Raw genomic sequence first — 23,960 nt, forward strand, 5'->3', positions numbered from 1 at the left:
GATTGTCTCTTCCTCCTGTTCCCTTCTCCCTCTCACCTCAATGGCACTTTTTCTTCTCTAGCTTATGCTGTAACAGACACATACTCTAACAAACTTGCAAGTCTTTCCATTCCACTTGAGCATCTCTTCTTAGCACGGCACTGTCCCTCTGCCCTGGTTCACACATAAATGACTTACTGGCTCCCAGCACTAGCGTGCTAGGTACAGCGTACAAGGGGATACAGGTAACTAGGAATAATGGTATTATTCAGCAAATAAGTTTGGTGACCTCCAGGTTACAGAGTATCCCTCCTCTTCTACATAGAAAGTTGGAGGACTATTAGAGTATTCTAGCATTCAGTTAGATTTTGATCATTTGTATTTTAGTTCTGGCATATCAATCCCTTTTTTTTCTTTAAATGAAATTATGACTGTCAGCATTTACTGTTAGGATCCCTTTCTAGATCCCATTAAGGCTAACTCCAAACAAAATGGAATGGAATTATTTAGTACAAAAAGTTTCTATTATTTATCCTTTTCATCAATCATTTAAAGACTTCATGTCAGCAATTGAAAACATTCATGTTGATCTTACAAAGAGCAGACAATACATTATGCATGCTGCCCACTGATTTATCCTTTCAGAAGGTCTCTTGCAGGCCACTTACCAATACTGCCACTTGCTGTCTAAAATATAAATAGAAGTGCTTCTGGAATATATAAATAAATAATAATTGTCTATGGTTCAAACCAGCAGGCTGTTGAAACCAATATCCTGGTTGGTACTAGATGCTTTAGAGAAATGTATTCTGGAGTGGACTATTCCGAAGCAGTACATCCACTACTGAAGAGTCTTCCTAAACTCTTTCTTAGGCTGGCTTATCTATGGAAGTATTTGGTTTTTGTCATGCATAAACAAAAAATCCTCCCCACTAACAAAATACACTGCCCAGGCAAATAGCTATTCACTTAAAAAAAAAAATAAATAAAATCCTATTTGGTCTACAATCAGAATAATTTTGTAGCAACAAGTATTACAACACTACCTTTTTAGGAAGTCAAGATAAAACCGCACATCATGTAACTTCCATGAGACATTGGAACAGGTTGCCCAGATAAATTGTAGATGCCCCATCATTAGAAGTGGTCAAGGTCAGGCTAGACAGGGCTTTGAGGAACTAGTGAAAGATGCCTCTGCTCCTTGCAGGGGGGTTGGACTAGATGACCTTTGAAGATCCCTTCCAACCCTAACCATTCTATGATTCTATGATTCTAAGCCTTTGACTTGCCAGTCTAAGATCACTAGCAAGGTTTGCCTAAAACACAGAGAGCAGTTATTTTCTGAAGATCGGAACTCCTCAGGTTAGATTCTAGGACAAAGTTCTATTTCAAGAAGGCAACTTCATGTGTATAAGCAGTGTCAACAAGTTTCACAGGATTATCCATGTGTGAATTGTTCATGACTAAGCACTTACAGAATCAAGATCTTAGCATTTACAGAAGAATAAGTCTTGCTTGCATTTCTTAACAAGTAATGGAAAAGATAGGACAAATTTTAAATTGTTCTACGGGCAACTTTATTGCCACTATAATAACCCCACTCAGATAACAGCCAGATATTCTCCACTGAACAGTGCAAGTAATTATTTTATTAGTCATTTATCAGGATGATGACTACTGCACTTTATGATTTAAAAAAAAAAGTCTAAAAAATCCCGACCCAAACCAAAATTCAACTTCTTCAAAACTCTCCAGCAGCAACAGCTTGTACTGTGCTATTTATCTGGCTTTACTCCAGTAGCTTAAATTTAAGAGTCAGCTTTATGTAGAAATGCAGTAAGTGAAAACCAGGGAAAAAATCCCACACCTACAGCTGTCACTTAAAATTAAACACAACATTTTTCTCCAAATCCCAAGTGTACTTTCAAAAAGGTGCCATGTGATCATATTTAGCTACTGCACTGCATTTAAGAACATGTTTAATCTGCAACAGATAAACTAAATAATTTCATTCAAACATGTTAAAAAAAATTAACAAGGGTGAAAACCAGGTATAATTATCTACAAGTCTCAAAACAGTAATTATTTATTTCACTTTAAGAGCAACCTATAACTAGGATCATCTTATTTTTGCCCATGTTGTAATTTGCAACATAGGCAAAAAGAAATAAACTGCACATATTTTGGAGGGGGCGAAACCCCACCCTAAACAGACAGACTGGTGTTAGACAGAATAATGCTATGCAGAGAGACATGCACCACTGGAATAGTACCAACAAGCTGGCTCATGCAAAACAGTAGGTATTCTTAACCATCTCCAAGGAGATTGATTAAATGGCTCCAATCCAGTTTAAAATGCTTATGATTTTACTGAGATACTCAGCAAACATGACAACAATATTCCATGCCTGTAGCAATTTTTTTTTATAGAACTGGGTCAAATTTTAAAGTTGTTATAATACACAAATTATAAAGAACCAAAGACATTTAAAAAAAAAAAAAAGTAGTTACAAAGAAGTATATTCATAGTATCACATGTCACTCCTCATTAAAATGTCCTGTGTTAAGCAAATGTACTTACTTCAACAATCAGCATGAGTCATTACGATTAGATAATTGGATGGTATTCTTGAACGTTTACTTATTTTACTTGTATTAACATAGTTATAGAAGGGGATTAACTGTTTTCAGCCCATACAAAATAAACAGCATGCGATAAAGAAAATAATAAAAACGTACTTACAAAATCAAAGTCTCCATCTTGAGGGACTTTCCAGTTATCAGGGAAAACATTTTTGGATATGTGGTAAGGTTCATGCATATTCTGGTTACAGTTTTCGGGGCTTTTATTCTTGGAATCTTGTTTATCAAAGTAGTCCATGAAAGAAGGTCTTTGAACTTGTGGTGAAGTTGCATTTCCTTAGTAGGGAAAAAAAAAAAGAAGAAAAAAGTTAAAAGTATTAAAAAATTAAAGATTTACTACACTATTAAATGAACTCCATTTATTAAATTTCCTTGGATTTTACAGAAACTAATAGTCATCTGTGCGTGGTGCAAGCCTCCATTTGTCCCCTGAGAATCCTTGGCATAAAAGCTCATAGATGAAGGATGATATTTTTGTAGCAAGATACAATGTGGAGAAATGTTCACAACATTTCTGAGTTGCACACACAAATAATAATAGAAATTACTTCATGTAATATCTATTTGTTGTTATAGAGACTGAACAACACAAGGTGCTAAGCATCCCTTTGGGTGCTGAATGCCCCTCACTTCAAGGTCTGGACCACAAGCACTTGTAGGAAAGCAGCAGAGTTCCACCAGTTTCACCAAAGGTGCGATTTAAAAATTACTTAGAAAAAGAACTTGCCAAAAAAAAAAAAAAAAAAAAAAAACAAAACCCCACTGCTTAATTAAATTTATTGCCAATGAGGATTCTCAGCAAATTACGGGATCACACTCTACAGATGGCTGCAAAGCATCCTGTCTCCACGGTGTGGAAACCCTGGGGGATTCTTGTCATCATCTATGCAGCTGCAAAAGCTTTACCAAGCAAATTGAGATCAGCGTGGACGCCCGCTCTACTATCCTCTTTGTGAAACTAAATGTAACAAAAATTTATCCACAGCCCTAAATGACTGAAAATCGTTTTCATTTGTGGGATTCCAAAGCAAATTCATTACTAAATAGAACAAGAAAGCATTTCTTATATTTTATTTAGTAATTCTACATAACTGTCACCTCAGAGACTATATTCTGCATAGCCGTGACTCATGAAACCTGTACTTGCTTGCAGTGTAACACATTCTACATAAAGAAATATTATTAAATCCATTTCCACAAGTAAAATATGAAGTAGGATGAGAAATACAAATAACCAATCTGGGGAAAAAAAAGAAAAAAAAAAAACAATTAAAAAAGCAAAAACCCAACCCACAGGCAGAACTACACTTTTTAATTAGAAGTATAATTTAAAAATTAGGAATTTTTATTTGAACTACTTATTCAAACAAGTAAAAAGGTAAACCACTGGAAATATCTTTTGAGCTTGTGTTTAACACAATCACTAGGTCTTGCTATCCTTCTTATCTGGCTTTACATTTGTTTTTATTAATTCATTAAGTGGGTTTTTTTTCCCCTCCCCTTTCACCTCTTATTTCATAATCTCTTCCCATTCCCTCTGTCTAAAGATTTTTTTAATTCATTCCAATTTTGTTGCATGGTTAATAGTGGCCTATTTTTTTCCATTAATGCTTATTTTTGTACTGCAATCTTTTACAGCATGTTGATTTACTTGTTCTTTTATTTCTGCTTTTTCTACATTATTCTGTTTAGTAAAATTTCTTCTGGCTTTTTTAATGTGTTCTTCTACTGTCTTGTTCTAGGCTTTACTGCACTTGATCCCCATTGCTTCTCTTCAACTCCACAATGATTCCTCCACTCAGTTTCTCATGTTTCCATACACATCATCTCCTCACATTTTTTCCTGCTGTTTTTTTTTCTCTCAGTTGTTGCCATGTTCTTTTCTAATATTATTTCCTAATCCCAGATCCTAGTTATCACTATTCACCATCTTTTAATTAATGACAACCACGACCATAACAAAAACATTCAATGAACTAAACTCCAGGGTGAATTTAACAGACCACATAGCAGATACAACTTCTCCAGAATCTCCCAAGTTTGCCCCCAATGAACTCAAGATCACTTGCATGAGGTTTCTGGATCTCTTGAGCCTGAGACTGAGGACGGGATGAGAAGTAAACAGCAGGGATGTCAAATAACTACAGAAATAAGCACTAAAGGGCAAAAATGGAAGAAGCTAATATCTAGCAAAGCATAAATGTAGAAAACAGATCCCAGAGAAGGTAGTAGTCTGAAGGAGGTGGAATTAAAAACAGAAATACAATGCATGTGCTTAATACAAACTTTTTATTATTTGCTGATTGCTGCCCAAAAACCCTGAATCTATTTGTACCAAAAAGACAGAATACCACATTGCTGGCCTTTCACAACCAATTTTTTTCTTCTGCTGAGATGGCTGTACTTATGTTTCATCTTTGAGACACACTTATAAATAAGATTACCAGTGTCTCTGTTAGAAACTTTAAGTACCAAAGTGCTAGCCCATTACAGGTAAGACAGTCTCTCTTTCATGTTACAGAAAATAGTAAAGATTTTCCAAGCACTGCTCTTAAGTTTTGGAGCTATTTATAACTATCTTCCTTATATATGTATGGCAGAAGACTGCCTACATACATATACTAAACCAACCCCTCCAAATTCCTTGCCATCAAATGTATATTAAGGAAAGTGGGTCAACAGCACTGAAGTTACTCCAAAACGAGCAAAGCACACTTACTTTACATCTTGAGGATTTGTTTTGATAAACAAGAATTTAGAACTCACTTCTGATTCCAATTTAGTATATGGTTAACCCATTTAAAAGAAAAGGAGCTGCTTACCTTCACAGCAAAAACAAAAAACCAGAAATGTTATGCCCACAAAACAATGGGACTAGAGGTGTTTCAAAGGTCGTTTGTTTTTTTCTCCAATGTAAAAAAAAAAAAAAAAGAAGGATTTATTTAAAGATTTTACTTTAAGGTTTTATTTTATTTTTACAAATACTTAAATAAAAAAGAGACTCTTTCTTAGGTCTCTAGCTAACTTAACACAAACAAGTTCAGTTAACATTTCATGAAAAATGGGAAAGGTTGACACCTACTAGTTTAAAGGCCCTATGAAAGCTCCTACCTCTTTTGTATTGACTTTACAAAACATGCAGGCTCTTTATGCCCGAGTAAACTGATGCAGGCTGCCCTTTTTTTTCGCAAAATGTAAGGGTATTAGAACACCATTTTGGTCTGAAAGTACTTTTTCTAACTTTGTTGAACAACAGAGTAAGAGTAACTGACTTTCAAGAATGCACAAATTCAGAAGTGTAACACATAAACATTCCTGTAAATACAATTAATTCACTCAGCTACACAGTAAGTTACTTTTTACACAAGCTATGTATTTGCCACAGAAAAAATCTGCAGCACAAATAGTATCACCTTAGACTTGCACTGAAAACCTATTGTGTAATAGGCTGTTCCATTCTAGAAGGATTTAGATTTTCCAGTTCTTCTCATTTCTCTTTGCTCTTCAACAAGTGATGATCATGTTTCAAAATGCTTGCCACAGTTTCAACATTTAAGAGTATCAGTCTCTTATCATTCCTATACTTGCCCACTGCAGGACTTCAAGATGGCTTTGGGAAGAAAGCCACAATAGAAAGCAGTGTGAGAAATTGCTGGCAAGCCATGGAACGCAGAAACCACCACGGGCACTGAAAACACACGTCCTACCTCGGCAATATCCATGACAGAATACAGCCAAGGGGGATGTCCCCAATTAGTTACATAAGGAAATTTCTTCCAAAAAGTATGCTGGATAAAATGAATGAGGCAATGACGTAACACCAACTCTATGACACTATTTCAAAAACATATCATAACTAAAATAAATAATTCTAAACACACATTTCAAAATAAGAAAGAATGCATATTCCATTCTAATGCATGTTTCTATCAAATTCAATTGATGTGATCTATAAAGAAGAATGCTTTTGTAGTGATGTATTTCCAACAGAAAAGTATTATATTAATATTAAATTGATTTTAAATCCATTAAAAAGTTCTGTAGTTAGCTGTTAAATTTTTATACTCTATGTTGGGCCGAGCCAACATTCCTCCATGCTGGTCTGGCTAACTCAAGGTCAGCTTATTGGCAAAAACCACTCTTGCCTTACAGGTGGAACCCATCTCTTCACAGCAGTCCTTGATCCTCAAACAGGGCCCCATGGTCATAAAAGTCAAACCTCTGTCAACAACACTAGAGGCACAATCAAGTCTTGACCCATAGGATTCATTCACTCCTCCAAGGCTTTCACTTCACCATAATGATAAGAACATTCTCATAATCCTCGAACTACTCTTGAGGTCACTCTCAAGGTCTCCTCTGGGAGTATCACTGGCACATGCCCACGTGGATAGGCAGCAGAAGACAACAGTCTAAGCACTGGACAAGCCCTGGCAGTGTTTCAATGCTGTGGGGCTGGGCCCTGGGCAAGTAATAACTTTTCCTAGATAGCAAGTAAGACCAGTAGAAAAGGGTGCCCATCTCCTACAGAAGGGAGTCTCCGACTAGTTTCCTGGGAGAGGGCAGGTGGTGGTGGTGGTGGTGCTTTGTTTGTTTGTCTCTCTGGGGTTTTATGGGGTTTTTACAATTTCCTATGGGCAGTCTCTAAGTACTTTTTTTTTTGGTTCAGGGCACTGGACCTGTTCTGCAGCTGCAAATCTACAGAGAAAAGCTTTCCTCCTTTTGCCAAAAGCCGCAAGCTTCCACAGCCTTCCCCATCCTGGAGATCTCCATCTGGTGAGGTCGGGGGGGCAGGGAAGCAGGGAAGGAGATAATGAAAAGAAAAAAGGAGAAAAATCAGAAGTACTCTTGGTGAACCAGAAAGCCCTAACACTAAGCCTTGCCAAAAAGCCACAAAGGGAATGCAGGGAAGCTGGTCTGAACATCAGTCTCTAAATATACATATGAAAAAGCTTCTGTATGAAAATAAATACAATCCAAACAGCTGAACAAACACAGTACTACCTTCCACCAATCCCACTCTTTCTTCCAGTCCATGTTAAATCTCCTGAAGTTAAGCTCTGTCCTCCCACCTCTCTGTATTCTGCATTTTCTTCTAGGTACATCTCACACAAGTCTCTGCTCAGACCATGTACAGGCATACTAAGAGGGCATAAATGTTATTGCTAGGCTGTATATTGTATGTTGGGTTAGGATGACAGCCTTCTCTTTGTTCCAAATCCCAATTTTATCTGGGCAGAATTCCCTATTTGTGAAAAAAAAATATGGTTTTAGTTATTTTCTGTCATGGCTCCCAGAGGCCTCTAAGCATGGGCACTTATAAATAAAAACTTATTATTGCTTCTTATTTTGTCCTTGAGCAGGGAAACAAAAGGCAGAAGGAAACAAAACATGAAACTAAACACAAGAGCAATTAAAAAAAAAGTTTGTCATAAATATTTTGTGTCTCTAGGAAGGAAACGAAATCCCTCTTCCCTCATTAACTAAGTTTATTTCTCCAAGCTTCTTGCTTGCAATGTTCTTTTATTCAGAAGTATCGAAGAGTACTTTTAAGCTACTTGTTCTGATTTACCCTAATCAAATCACACAAACACCTAGAAAGTGCCCACCTTGCCTATAAAGGTACAATCTCCAAAATCTCATGCCTTTGTCAAGCACAGGGAAGCACAAAATCTCTGTTTGCCTCTCAGGGAGAGCAAGGATTCGTATGTCCCTTCCTGGTGACATTTACTTATTCTGCTTGCAATTCTTCCTGTGTCAGCACAGGAAACACAGAACCAGAGGAAGACCAGCTAGAGTGGGCATGATTTATATTTATTTTCAGCTGAGAAATGTGGAGGTCCAACTCTTGAATTATTTCTAGTTTTTAATCAGTGCATGACTAATGCAAAATACAAGAAAGTCCAGCGAGTGAATGCTGGAACAAAACCTGTTGCTTGCTAGCTGAATGATGAAAACCATCACTTGCTGGAATTACAGGTCTCAAGACAGTCACCTATAGAGGAGAGGAAGGGAAAGGAAGCCTGCTGTCCCAAAGATTATATGTTCTTGTTTGACAAGAAAGAAGAACGAATTTAAGAATTATACTGACTATATGCCAAGGTATAGAAAGGTAATTCTCTTCTTAAGTATGGACTGTTACTGGAATCAATTAAAAATGGAAAATAATAGTACATTTTAAAAAACAATGACTCCAGCAACATAGCAGACAAATAGGACACGGATGAGAGATGGCAGCACAAACCCAATGACACTTCTTCGATCTATCTGGCATACTAACAGGTATTTCCTCTCAGCACATACAGAAACTACATGGATAGTTAATAAACCTGAAATTATCTGAAAAGCTGTTTAAAACTGTATTTTATCGTACTTCCACCCTAAGAATTACTTCATTATCCTTTATTCCAAATTTGCTTTGCCATGTCTTTCCCTTCTTTTTTGGATCACTCATCTTTTCCTTAGCTTTTTGAAATCGATGAGTTTGAGATCACTTGTGCTAACCCTCCATTAGCCTCACAGTTTAATAGGCAAACATTCTGTTTCAACCTGAAAACATAATTAAAACACATACTGAGTGTTTTCATGAAATGAATCATCCTACTTAAACTGATCACTAATCAACAGGTATGTTTGCTATCTTATTGCTGAGAACACTAGAAAAAAAAAAAACACAAAATCAACAAAACAAACAACAAAAAACCCAACAACAAAAATTAATAAAACCCCTCCTTCCTTCCAATTTGCTGTTACACCAAAAACACAAAGAAAACATATTCCTGCTTTGTACTTCCAACTAATCTTGTACAAATTATATCAGGTGTGTATATGTAAACACAAATGTAACTTTATATTTGCTGTAAAGCATCCAACAAAGTTATTTATTTAGCAGTGAATTCCACTCTGGAGACATTAGCTTTATTTATTACCTCACTCCCCCAAAACAATTGCCTGGAGTTAAACATCACATTGTGCCTCATGAAATCAGACACCTACAGGTTGAGTTAGATTCATCTATTGATGCTGCCCATTCAAGCAAATAATACTGTTAAATTCAGTGGGCTTCATTCTGCAGTAGTCTTCACCCAAATAATGAGCACATCAATATGTAGGTAAATAAGTAGTTAACAAATATGTATTTATGCATATTTCAGTATAACTTATAATTTTATACTTTAAAACATTTGCAAATTTTATTTTTTTTCTTTATTATGTACTCCCTCACATGCTGCTGAAGTCAATTTGGACTTTTTACTTAGGTTTCAACGATCTTTTGATGATTGCCTTACATCAAGCATTACTGAATAACATTCCAACATATGTTCAAATAATAATATTCAGTTATAAAATAAAAATCTCTAATTGATTATTAGTTACAAAACAATTGTGCAGCAAGATGTGTACTGATTGCTGAACCAATGGAGAGTCATAACGAGTTCCCAGGACCACTGACACTGAAGCAGCAGCTTCTCACATAAACACATCACTTCAGTTCAGCTCCAAGGAACCGGTCCAAACGTATGTGAAACAGAAAGCAAAAAGCAAGAGACAAGCAGTAGCAGGGAGAATTCACAGAAGGCTAATTTTGGAGTCCTCCAGAGAGACTTAGCTAAGTACCAAAACCAGGCTTCTACTGTGTATCTCCCACCATAGTCGTCTTTTTCTCCACACTACAGAAAGCACTTAGAGACACAAATACCATTCTCCTCCTGTTTTAACCACAGAACTTGCTGCTTAAAAGCCACTGATGATACAATATTCTCATGCAGTATGAGAAAATAATATTACATTATTAGAAGAAAAGTAAATTGACAACATACTTTTCATGGTCCCATCTTCCTCTTCATCATCATCACTATTTATTACCATGGTCCCCAAGTCTGATTCTAACATAGTACTGTTGTGTTCAATCATTGTCTGAGCGCCTTCACTCATTGTACTTGTGGCCCTCATGGTACCAGCACTCTCCGAACTGGTCTTCACCATGGTGTGAGAGTCCAGTTCATCTTCATCCTACGAAGAAACATTTGTCAGAATGCAACAGATCATTAAAAAAAAAAAAAAAAAGAAAAAAAAAGTTAAGAAGTAATCATTTTAATGCTTATTCACTAGTTTTATATCTTCATGTGACCTAGTTGTACTGCTAGATTTCCAAGTTTAAAACTTTAAAATAAATTTCAAAATAAAAAATGTTCCATAGGCATGCACCAGCTACCTTGCCTGAGTGCCTGTTTCTCTAATGGTTGGTCTAAGCAGATACTGAGAATTGCAGTTAGTAGCAATATCAATACACCAGCTCCTGAAAATTATGCTATTATGTCTCAACTAAGAGACATAAAAATACACCTAATTTTTATTCAGAGTCTGGCTAACAGCATAATGTACTGAAACCAGTATAGATATCTAAAATAGTGATTAAAATTCCAAATGTCAAAAGAATCATTTTTTTCCACATTATAATTTGTAAAAAAAGAAAAATTAGCTCATCATTTGTTTTCTGTATGTGTTTTTTAGTTGCATTCTAGAACCGTATATTTAGTACTCTACCCTTAAAAAAAATTAGGATTTCCCAAAAGTACAGCTAGTTTAGAGCTACAGCACTAGAAGACTGTACCAGTAAATAAATTAGAATATTTTAGTACTGCTCCTCCTGGTGGCAGCTTTAATTTTCTTTACTCCCCCTGCAACGTTCTTGCTAACCCCTGGGGGTTTTTACAAGTTCTATTTTTCCCTTTCTAACAAGGGTATTTGGAAAATAAAGTCCAAAAGTGTCTTGTTACATTTCATTTTTAAAGTGCCAGAATAATTAAGTTATTATTTTCAAGTGCTTCTTTCAGTACTGCAATACAATGTAAAACTGACAGTGTACTGCTGTTTCTCCTATTAAGTGCTACAAATGTGGCATCTCTAACACACAGGCAGGCAAATCTCCAAGTTTAAGACACAGTTACATTTGATTTACAGATCTGCTTGACTAATATTAATATTCACGTGCAGTGCATATGGTCCTAAACTTACTAAAACAGAAATCAGAAATGAAACAAACATTTTCCTGAGGCTTAAAAGTTTTACTTGAAAAGTTAGTGAAAAAAAAAAAAAGTGATTGCTAACAATAAGAATCAGTATGAAATTGAGTCCTAAGTGATCATTTTCATATCTTCTGCTTCATTAAAAAACATTGGTATTTCATTTTCTGCAGTCAAATAAAGTATCTGGATTTGTTCCAAAGAACAGCATTACATTTTCCAGTCTAAGAGTGTCAAAAGCCTTTATCTTACTCTTGTCTCTCAGCAGAGAGAACAGTTATCTTCTAGCACCTAGAAGACAAAGGATAACAAAAGCCCACCTTGGTAATAATAGAATAATTGTCCCAAACAGGGAAGTACACGACAATTTTGATCAATAGTGTCAGGAATTATGTACTGAGAGAGAGCAATGTAAGTGTTTTTCAGGGCTTGAAATAATTAATTTTGTGGGTTAAGCCAGATTGCTTCCAGAACTGTCATTCCAGTATTTCTCACAAATATGAGATTTAGCTAAGACAGCAGTAAACTATACTGGATCTGAAAAAGTAATTTTATAAAAATACCCAGTGAATCCAAGATATCTAAGTCCACATTTACATAAGAGATGACAGATGAAAGTGATTCCTTCGTACAAATTCTGATTCACGCTTTACAGTTAGTAAATACTGATGCAGAACTTCTGATCTGCTGTTTAAAAAGGTAAACCTCACTGATTGAATAAAAACAAACACAATCTCAATTTTAACCAGTAAAAAAATACAAGGTATTAAAGCTGAAGTGTCATGTTCTCATACTGTTTATGAAAACAGATCTAAGAATCAAGCAATAAAACCAGCTAACTCCAGAATTAAACTGTCTGCTGTTCTCTTGTGTACGAGTAATAAGCACCAAACTAATATCTGACAGGGGTTTTTGATACTCCACTATACAGCCTCAGAAAGAGCACTCGAGGGAGAACTCTAATATCTCTTGAAATGCCACAGAAATGATAATAAACTGCAAAAACTCTGAAGAACATTATAATGTAAAGCAAGTGCAAGTTAAATATTGCCAATACCCTGCAACCCGACGGGACTAACTCTTTGATTCTCCTTATTTACCAAAATAAGTCAGAAGATTAACAAAACCAACCTCTGAAGCACGAAAATACAATAATAGAGACTTGATTATCAGGACAGCAAATTCAAAAAGACTTCATCAGAAACAACATGCAAGACTTCACAACAAACTTGTAACATAAAAGATCATCACACAAGAAGTTTTCTCAGAAAATGAGACCTTGCGCATTATTACCGGAGTCTACATAACGATAGAGGCAAATGAGTCGAGGTGATAAAGATTAATGGATTTTTCTGTTGCATTTTTAATATTCATGGGGGGGGTTGAAGAAGTCTGATAAAGAAAAAACTAAACAGCACACGCAAATATGGCAGCTTGCCTGTAAAATCTCTTTAAATGTGGTTCGCGCATGTAAAAAGAACACTAGAGGGCACCAGAGACAGCTAACCAGGCTGCAGCGCCTGGTTAGGAAGATTTACATGCTGGCAAAATTTAGTATCCTGTAAAATAATTTCATTTACTATTAACACCTCATCATCACTTTTGAAAAATGTGGCTGTAGTCACAGCTATCTTTTTGTAAAAGCAATGTAGTAGCTACATAAACACACACTATAGTTTGGTCAAGAACAAGGATTTTGTAAAAATTCCTAACATACAAAGTCCAACTATAAGCAGAGTACTTGCTTAATACTGAGCATACATTTAAGCTTAGATCCACCAGCAAAACAACCAAAGACTTAATTTTCAGCACACACTCAAATGCCATCAAATTCAATAGACAAATTCACAAAACAGCATTTAAGCCTGTTTTCTACCTCCTTCTATTTGACATACTGGCTGCTTGCAATTACTTCCCTATGTTTACTCTTCCTGTAATTGGTTTCTGTCTCTAAATTGCAGTGATTTTAACAATATGCTTTTTAAAAGCTGTTTATGCCTTCTGGGTAGCTATATTTCACTTGACAAAGTAACTTGACATATTTCTAACTTCAGGACCCTTAAAGAATTAGTACATACGTAAAGTGTTCTTTCAGGACAAATGCTATGAAAATAGAAAATTTTAACACTGTCATGCAAAGTTACATATATATAGACAGATACACAGATACATCATTACATACACAAACACATGAAAGATGCATGAAAGTCAATATAAAAACCTTCAGAAAAAGTCTCGTGTATCAGATTTAAAATACAGAATAACTCAAATAATTCACTAGTTTCTTTAAAATAACTACATAAATATTGTAAAAATATAAACAAATAATTATCGCAATTATTTCTTAAGGTCTCAAAAGACAGACACCAACTTCTCATAATTTAGTATATGATTAACCAAAGAAATACTTATGTGAACAAATAAATAAGCCTACACATAGGAATAATTGATCATTGACAGTTGGCGAAGTTGTTGGCAGTTGTCAACCACTAAGTGTCTAAGGAAAAAAGAAAAAAAAAAAAAAAAAAAAAAAAAAAAAGAGTACTGAAGTAGTAATTTCTTGTTTGAATACTCTAAAATAATTAAGCATTCCTCACATAAGAGAGACACTAAAATGTAAAAGAAAACATACAGGAAGAACTGCTTGTTAGCTCATTCCTTCAAAGATCCACAGAAATAAATATTTAGACATGTTTCCTGCGAGCTGCCAGGCAACGAGTTACTTTACATTCCCATAATACAGCTGCCCAGCCTCAGCATCCAATTCACATCGCACTTCCAAAAATGCACGAGAGAAGAGATTGGCCATGTTCAGTAATGCCTAAACTAACATTTAAACTTTGATGTTGGGATTAACCTTCCGTAGAATACACCACTTCCAATTTTTGCGTAATTAAAAAAATCTGTGCAATTACCTCAGCAGCTATATCAAAACACATTGGTTTGTCAGAAGGCGTTCTCGTCACACAAGCAGCTCTTTTAACAGGTATAAACTTAATACAGAGCATACTATTTATAATATTTTATCTCTCTGGAAGGATACAGACATGAAGACTGAATTCAACTCGGCCATTTATTTATAGCTGTATAATATGAAGTTTTGAACAGTAAAAAATATTTACAGTAAAACTGAGAACTTCCCTTATTGTAAAATGTTGACAGAAAGTGGTAAAAAGAAAAATGAGAGTCAATTTTGGGGATGTGACTCTTCCTCAATTGAAGAAAAACAACCTGAATCGATCCTGAAAATTAAGTACATAATTGAAATCTTTGCATCTGATTAATTCTCCAAAACCACTCACTCCTCTCCATTCTACTTTGCATTATGCAAGTCACCTATAACCTGCTTATTACAATACACAGATAGCTTTAAGATGGAATTAAAACCATAAAAACATATTCAAATATAGCTGTTTGGGTTAAATCTCGTTTCCTAACAAAAGGAACATCATAGTTAGAACACTTTACACCTTTCTTCTTGATGGGTCCCAAAATACACACCGAGTAACGAGCACAACTGCTCATGCTTTACCTAGGAAATTCTTGGGGGTTTAGATCAATAAATTCAAGCCCCCAGCAGGTTAACTGAAACCACTCTTTTTCAATAGTATATGGACTCAATTCACTGCCCATGAGAGACCTTTAACATTGATAGACTCTGCTTAACACTAGCATCAATATTTGCTCTTGCTTTTAGGTGCTATTAAATATGCATTTCTCCAGGCTTAAGTCTGCCTTCACACTTCTACAGTTAGGACTTCACAGTGATATCATTGGGAAAAATCCACTTTTATTGTATTATTTTCCAAAATGTATGTGCTGGGTGGCCATTACCTTCCACCTGAACAGTGATTCCAATTCCAATTCCACACACAATCTGAAAACATTTATAGATATTAAAATATGAACAAATATATGCATGACTTACTGTCACTACTACTACACGTGGTAACAAAGGCACTGTCATTATCCCTTTCTAGAACTGCTGCCATCATTGCATGCTGGTTTATCAGAACTTAGTAATACTATTTGAACTGTATGCTCCTGGAGCCATGCAGCTACACACAAGCAGCCCCGTATTTCTCCAGGGTTCTGTGCAAACTGGTACATAAGAAGGAGGAACGTGCAATGGTTATTTATCTTTATATCTGAATTTTGGACTGCTGACTTCATCCACTACTTCATACCAAACTGGCATGCATATTATCTGTTTTCCCTTTCCAGAAGGGAAAGAATAAACACTCAGTTAGAAGCATAAAAAAGAATTGGTTTATTTTTTTCTGGCAGTTCCCCAAACAAGTTCCAAATTAAATGAAAGACATAATCTTTGAGCTTATTTTGAAATTAAGCATTATTTCTAATTGAAGTGGGGGCTTTTGGGAGGTTTGTTGTTTGTTTGGGATTTTTTGAAATTACAAACATAAATGTTCTAATGCTTTCATTTTATTCTTCTGGTTTTTATCCTGGTTTCCTTTAATAACTCGTGGGCCCATTGATCAATCTCTGCCTAGTATGCTTTAAACCCTAAAATCTGTGCTCTGCGGACTTTAACTTAATTCAGGACTTAATTGCACTTACATATTGCTCAGGAGTCTTCTAGCATGCAGTGCATGAATAACACGAGCTCAGGAAACATAGCACAGAAAATTTCTCTGATTAAATAAAAAAATTGTAACAGATTGTCCTGCTGTTTCCTAGTTTGGCTGGTTTTGTGCTTTTAACTGATCAGAATCTTTAGTGACTGCAACTGGACAAGATGCTGGTGTCATCTCTCAAATGAATCTGGAATTTACTGCACTGAAACTCAGTTGTAAGAAATGGGAAGTCTGTATTACAACAAAACAATTATTAAAACCAGTTTGGAACAAGATTAGTTCTGCATTGTGACAACACAAAAACTATTCATAGGTCCCTACCAAACATGTGGTTGTGACAAACTTTATTTGTCAACAAGGAAACCCCTCCTCCTCACCCCACCATCAGTACTCTTCATTTCACTCACTTATACTCTCACTTTTTCTATTAAAGATAAGTATTTCCAAACTTTTTTCACTGCAGGCTTACCATGCAATACAAAATTACTGAAGGCATATATTTACTGATAGTAAGTCATACTTACTGCCAAATATCACATTAGCAGTTTTAACAAAAGTAAAAAATTCATCCTAATTACAAACTTTATTGCAGATTATTTTTTAGAATCATAAAACAATATGAAAACCTAAAGAACTGAAACATCTCAATAGCATAAAGAAACATAAACAAAAATATTTTAAAAAATAGGAACAAAAATCCCTTTTTATGTAATCTTTCTATAATAGTAACCTTTTGAAAAAGTTGAACTATTCAATATAAACCTCACAGCAAAAATACCTGGACAACCTCTTGTTCATTACAATGTATTTTTGCAGTAGTAAATACATGACGGCTTAAAGTCTTCCTTCAATAAAGCTGATGAAGCCAAAAGGTAAAAAAGGCACAAAACGTCTCCAGAATTATTTCCATGAGTAATGAAATTTATCTATCCACGAGCAGGATATAAAATATGAAATTATCACACTGTCAAGCACCACTTCCCGCTTTGCCAGCACCAGCTCATACTTCCCTTTTGTTTGCTCCACTTACAAGTGGCATAGCTTCTTCCTGTCTTTCTATGTGGTCTTTCTCTACATTTGGAACTTCCCCCAAGCTCAAAGAGATGTATTCCTTCCCCGTACTAAAGCTTACAACAATGACACAAGCTATTTTCAAAGAAATATCCACCTTCCCCACCGTGAGCAAAGCTGGCTTTTGCTGGAGAACTACAGATAAACTTGCAATCACCTTACCACGATATTGCCATCACATGCTCTGAACTACTGTCGCTTCAAACACACACAAAGGTCTGTAGCAAAAGAAGACAGCTTGACTCACCTTAGCTCACAATAAATTTCACTACAGACTATTTATGTAGTCTAATCCACTATTAGACCTCTCTCACAGCAAACAAAACAGACATATCATTTTAAGGATTAACCTTACTGTGTTTTCCCCAAACCAGTTACAACAACCTGTTAAGTGGAGCTAGAATGTATAGTTCAACCAGTTACACCCCTTAGTAATATGCAGTAATCACCCACTTGAACTCTCAAACTTGTCTTATGCTTTAAAATATTAAGGGATAGTTTGCGTTAATCTCTTCTGTGCTTTGTATTCAGCCTACCTTCAGCGTCACCGTAAGCCCACCCTTCATAAAGTTTACTTTGCATTATATCCAGGATCGATCTCTTTTAACATCCCCTGCAAGCATCATAGAATCATGGAATAGTTTAGGTTGGAAGGGACCTTTAAAGGCCATCTAGTCCAACCCCCCTGCAAAAAGCAGGGACATCTCCAACCTGATCAGGTTGCCCAAAGCCCCATCCAACCTGGCCTTGAATGTTTCCAGGGATGGGGCATCGACCACCTCTCTGGGCAACCTGTTCCAGTGCTTCACCACCCTCAGTGTAAAAAATTTCTTCCTTCTGTCCAGTCTGAATCTGCTTCCTTCTATTTTAGAACAACCGTTACCCGCCATCCTAACACAACAAGCCCTGCTAAAGAGCTCCTCCCCATCTTTCTTATAAGCCTCCTTTAAGTACCAGAAGACCGCTATAAGGTCTCCCCGGAGCCTTCTCTTCTCCAGACTGAACAGCCACAACTCTCTCAGCCTGTCCTCATAGGAAAGGTGCTCCAGCCCTCTCATCACCTTTGTGGCCCTCCTCTGGACCCTCTCCAACAGGTCCACATCCTTCTTATGTTGGGGGCTCCAGAGCTGGACACAGTACTGCAGGTGGAGTCTCAGGAGAGTGGAGTAGATGGGGAGAATCACCTCCCTCGACCTGCTGGTCACGCTTCTTTTGATGCGGCCCGGGATGTGGCTGGCTTTCTGGGCTGCAAGCGCACATTGCCGGCTCATGTTGAGCTTCTTGTCCACCAGCACTCTCAAGTTCTTCTCCTTAGGGCTGGTCTCGATCCATTCTCCACCCAGCCTGTATTTGTGCCTGGGATTGCTACGACCCACGTGCAGGACCTTGCACTTGGACTGGTTGAATTTCATGAGGCTTGCACAGATCCTGACTTTTGTACCCATGCAAGTAGTATGAGAAGTTGCTAATGTTTTTCAGTTGAGGTGGACCAAACTCGTATTGTACCCTTCTAGCCAGTAGTGGGAGAGGGATGGTGTGAGCTGGCAAATACTGAGCTGGCATGGATTGTTTCTTCCCTGCCTGGCAATCTGATTCCCCATCTGAACCTCAGACTAAGTAATCCGATGTAACATCTAATATTGAGTTAATGCAAACACATTAGCGATGCTGAAGTATTTGAGAAGGCAACAGCAGGGAGGAAAGCATGCTAGTAAAGTCATTAGGTTTTTATGTTGGTAATGAATCAGTCTCTTCAGAGATCAACTATTCAATATATCAAGTCACGAACATCAACGCTACATGTCAAGTCACACATCTCCACGTAGGCAACATTTCCTAATGTAAAAAACAATCATTCCAACCTGTTTTATTACTGACTAAGCAAACACAATCCAGAGTAAATCCTCTTTATAAACACAAGCTATCAATACTCTTAGAGCAGAAAAACATCCAGCAAACAAAAGACTATACTGTCTGTTGGGATATAAAACACTCCACAGAATCTGCTTGAAAAATATTCCTATATGTAGATCATCACCTAACACCCTGTAACACATAACAACGATTCTACAATTTGGGATAAGGCAGACTGCACTACTGCACTGCTCTGTTCTGTTTGCTCAAAGCTGTAAGATTTCTACTAACATTCCAGTCTCCATCTTCTCTGTGTGTTATTCCTGAACGACCTTGGCTCTCATTGTACGTGTGGCAATACTTCTTTGAAGCACGTACTGCTGCATTGCACAAGACTGCCCTAAAATAAATCATCTAGGGACAGTAATAATGCCAGAAACAGTGACTTACTCCAAACATTGCCGAACAATTCTAAATGCAACTTATTTATCACACAACCTGCCTTTCTCCTCAAACGTACGCTGACAATGTCATCTGAAGAAAGAAATGCTGTCACCATTTTCACTTCATAGGTGCAATTTGATTCAAACCATACTGTAATCACTACTTACTGTGCCTCATAACTAACTACTCTGTGTATTAGACTTCACAAAAAAAAAAAAAAAAAAAAAAAAAAAAAAAAAAAAAAAAGAGCTAAGTGCCCTGAACCGAAAATTAAACCACTTGTCTAGAAGCCCATATGTGAAAGTGGAACCTCAACAGTTTTTGGGTTTTGGTGTTTGGGTTTTTTTTTTTATGTTAGTCTGAACAGCTGAAGTTGACATGGTTTCCTTTCCCCTCTCCTAGAAAAACTTTTTACTAGAACATCTCATGGAATAGTGCTGAAAGCTGGCTAATAAGGCATTACTCACAGCAGCATTACTCGTTCAACGGCTAAAACCCAGGTAGAAAACTAGTAAAAAAAAGTATTTGAACGTAAGTACAGGAAACGGGAAGACAGCAACTTATCTATAAAGTACAAATAGTTACACGGAAAAAAGTACGCACCGAATTCTCTTCCTCCTCTTCTAGTTCTCTCTGCTGTTCTTCATGTCGCTTTGCCTTTATCTCCATAGCTTCAGTGATCAGGTCCCTTAAAATTGATACTGGCTTGGCATTCTTAATAAATGTATGCTAGGAAAAAAAAAAGTCATTAAATTATATAACATCACTACAATAGTTACACTTCAGAGGTAATTACAAAAATTATTCAACACCACAGATTTCAGTGATAAATAGCACTTTACATTAGACAATAATAAAAATCTATACTAACACAATATACAGTATCTTTTAGCTGCATCATAACTAATATTTTAGTTTAACTTTTAATTACTGCAAATCTTAGGAAATGTAATCATACAATAACTGTTTTATAGTTAAGGATATAATTGCCCAAAGGAAATGTGTAGTAAGTAGTAAACAGAGTGGTGATTGTCTGACACAAAAACCCAAACTTTTTCAGATATTCTGTAACTGAATTTAATTAATCTTAACAAGCTGACAGCATAAATTAGTGTCTGTAAGCAGAGTAACTATGGCTGCCTACTTCAAGAGACTTGTACTTTATATGTCATAAAACATTTCTTGATCTGTGATGTTGAAATGTGGAACAAGCCAAAAAAAAAAAAAAATTACTTTTAGCAGGAAGATTGATTTCTAATTCAAGGCCATTTAAAACATCACTTCTTCAAGACGTGAACAATACTATTTACATGTACTTTGTTGTCTGGTAAACACTTGCTGTTAGAAAAATTCAGATTCTTGCATCATTATATGCAAATACAATTTAAGCAAAACGTAACTCTAAGCACTTCAGAAATACACTTTTAATATTTTAAAAGTGTTCCAGAAAGAGTAGAAACGACGAAGCCTAATGTCCTACACCTATTATCTATCTTCTCCCTTGATATATTAATTCAATTACTCCCCTTTTTACCTCCAGGATCTTTCCCCACAAACAGTCCTTTCATTCCCACACACACATACCCACAGCACCTTTAGCGCCATCACACATGCTCCAAATTCCAGTTGGGGGAAAAGGCAACACGTACTCGTGCTGCAGACAGTATTTGGTTTTCTGGTCAGTAAACAGGTAAATACGTGTAAAGAGGAACACTGAAGCCTTTTTTTTTTTTTTTTTTTTTTTAACTTTCTCCTTACTTGCACACATTAATGCAAGTCTCTTCTATCCAGCTGGTGGTCTTCAGCTACCCATACGAACTTCACATCCTTAAGGTCTCAAGTCCCGATTCATACAAAAAAAATCTGTGACTTTCAAATTTTACTCTCCTTTCACTCTACATTTTGGTGTTCTCACACTGTGACTTATGAATTTGATGATCAATTACTGGAAACTACTTTGCAAAATTTTTATGTTCCCCTTGTAATGGGGTTCACTGGAATTTAAATTCCAAAAGAGGCTATTGCTAGCTAGAGACAGAATAAATTTAGTATGAGTGTCTTACAGATTATATTTCAGAAGATTAGACTCTTATGTAGACTGATGAACAAATAAAATTAAGAATAACATTTACCAAAAGCAGTGAAAAGCACAAAAGAAAACTACATTATCCAAAAGTTTAACAAATTAGGAATCGGGCAAGTAAAAAGAGCACAGGACCTAGTAAAATTTTTCACTTCTGTCTCATTATGAAAGCAAGCTTATTTACAGGAAATTTTAGATCCCATTTCAACCATCATGGAAGCTATTATAATTTTTCTAGAAATCTCCCCCGCCCTGCTACACACACACACACTACCTTTGTTCTTGTTTTTCCTAAGTTACTTGTAGGCTTATTATGACAGCCCTGAAGGTAGTGGATAACACAAATACGGGGACAAAGGAGAAAACTTTCTTCATGTTTTCTCTCTCCTCCATGCACTAAAATGTGTGGCCTCTGTAAAATTATGTCCATTTCACAAAGACTACATCTTTCTTGATAGATCGGTCCCTCCTGTTTGATTTTTGTAATTCTTTGACATCTCTCTGCTTTATTTCTATTTCAGTACCAAAAAGATGCAACCATTACATTTCTGCAGCTACTAGAAGCTCAGGTCAGCGAGCAGGCAAAAGGCTGGCACAACCTGCCATGGCTTCATAGGTCCATGCTGCCAACTGTGGCTCAAATTTAAAAGTGCCCACTTGGTATAACTCAGCCCAAGAATAAACTCCTTCCACTGCCCATCTGCATCAGACCCTTCTAGGACACAGAGGAACCTGTCTGCTTAATTTGACATGACAATTGAATATACTCCATGGGTGGTCCACACTGAGGGGTAACTTATTTTACTTAACACTTGTTTAAAGCCTGAGGTCTATCAACAGGTTCTAACCACAAAGCAAGGATCCAATTTTAATAGTAAGAACAAGCCCTACACTATATAAAGAACAAATAATTTTTAGAAGTGGCAAAGGAGACATAAAACTGGGGTAGAGATACAGGAGTTGACAGAGAAAAGACCACAAAATGGAAAAGAAATAAGGCATGATAATAGAGATTTGTCCTTAGAAATTTTTGCAGTAGTTCTGGTTTGACACTAGAAAAAAAAAAAAAAAAGCCATAAAACTTGCATTTCCTCAGTAACTTAAATACTGACCTGTAGCAGTTGTGTTGCTGTAGCTCTTTGTTCGGGATTTTTCACTAAACATTTCTTCACAAAATCTGTGAATTCATCAGACCAGAGCTCTGGCTTCCGGAAGGTTGGAGGGGGATTTGTAGGAATCATAAAAATAGCCTAGATTTAAAAAAATCAAACAACAATAGCAAGGTTAAACAAAACACATCATCACAGCACTGAAGCCAAGTAAATAAATTGCTTTATCCACCTTTCTTATCAGGCTAAGAATCTGGAAAACAAATTTTAAGTCAGCTAGGATTTCCACTCAGATCAAGATCCAGGAAGTAAATCCATCTGCTACTAATGTAGCGACTTCCCTTTAGTTTTTCTCTATTTAAACTGCACCCCATTGAGCACATCATTTCGTTATTTTATCTATTGCTGTTTAACAGTCTCGCGAGATGACTTTGCTCTTTTGGAAATTCTTAGTAGAAATGACAGCTCTGCTTGCTTAAACAGACGTATATAAAGTTGCTGTGAAAAGCCAAGTTCACCACCTAGGTGAACTAGGTCTACTGACAGAAACACTAATAATAATTTTCTTCTAAAACCAGGCTTAATTCAACCACATTTTCCAACGTGAAAGGGAGTAAGAGTTCTTCATTTACTTTTCTACAAGCATAGGCAGATATACATATTCAGAAAAGGGAAAAAAAAATTAAATGAGAGATTATGTACCCTGTTAACACAGCAGAGACACTAGAACTTCAGGCTGTGTTTGAAACATGGGGAGAAGGGAGAGGGAACTTCCTCAGATTTTATCCATAATTTCTTAATAAGTCTGACTGGCCTTGAAAGTTGGTTTAACTTGTTCAAACCTCATTCTAAAACACTTCTCATATGCTGAAGAAAAGCAGAACCCATGCAAAAGGATGCAAAAACTGTTTACTACAATTTCAATGAAAAATTATTTCTGTCCTGAATAATTTGCTTTAATACAAATACTTAAACATTTAGAAAACCCAACTAATTAATAATTACAACAAGAGATCTGGGCATTTTGTTTAAAGATGTATGCTACAATAGCTTTATGTTTTCAATGGGCAGACACGCCAAACTAGTATACCAATAAGAAACGTGGCACTCAATTATTCTGTAATTGGCCTTACCTACTTCATCTGTGATACAAGAT

At 36.2% G+C, this 23,960-nt stretch overlaps 1 protein-coding gene across 1 annotated transcript in view; it reads right to left on the reverse strand.

Annotated features, from left to right (window-relative positions):
- Positions 1–23,960, reverse strand: part of STK3 (serine/threonine kinase 3) — a 134,377-nt gene that overhangs the window by 46,807 nt on the left and 63,610 nt on the right. The window contains exons 7-10 of the mRNA XM_086741078.1: positions 22,808–22,945; positions 20,216–20,341; positions 10,443–10,635; positions 2,723–2,898 (exon numbers count right to left, since the gene is read on the reverse strand). Of these exons, the coding sequence (XP_086597204.1) occupies positions 2,723–2,898; positions 10,443–10,635; positions 20,216–20,341; positions 22,808–22,945 (633 nt within the window). The remainder of the gene's footprint in view (positions 1–2,722; positions 2,899–10,442; positions 10,636–20,215; positions 20,342–22,807; positions 22,946–23,960) is intronic.

The sequence above is a fragment of the Chlamydotis macqueenii genome, chromosome 2, assembly GCF_036417535.1.
Source record: "Chlamydotis macqueenii isolate bChlMac1 chromosome 2, bChlMac1.mat, whole genome shotgun sequence".
NCBI classification, from domain to species: Eukaryota; Metazoa; Chordata; class Aves; order Otidiformes; family Otididae; genus Chlamydotis; species Chlamydotis macqueenii.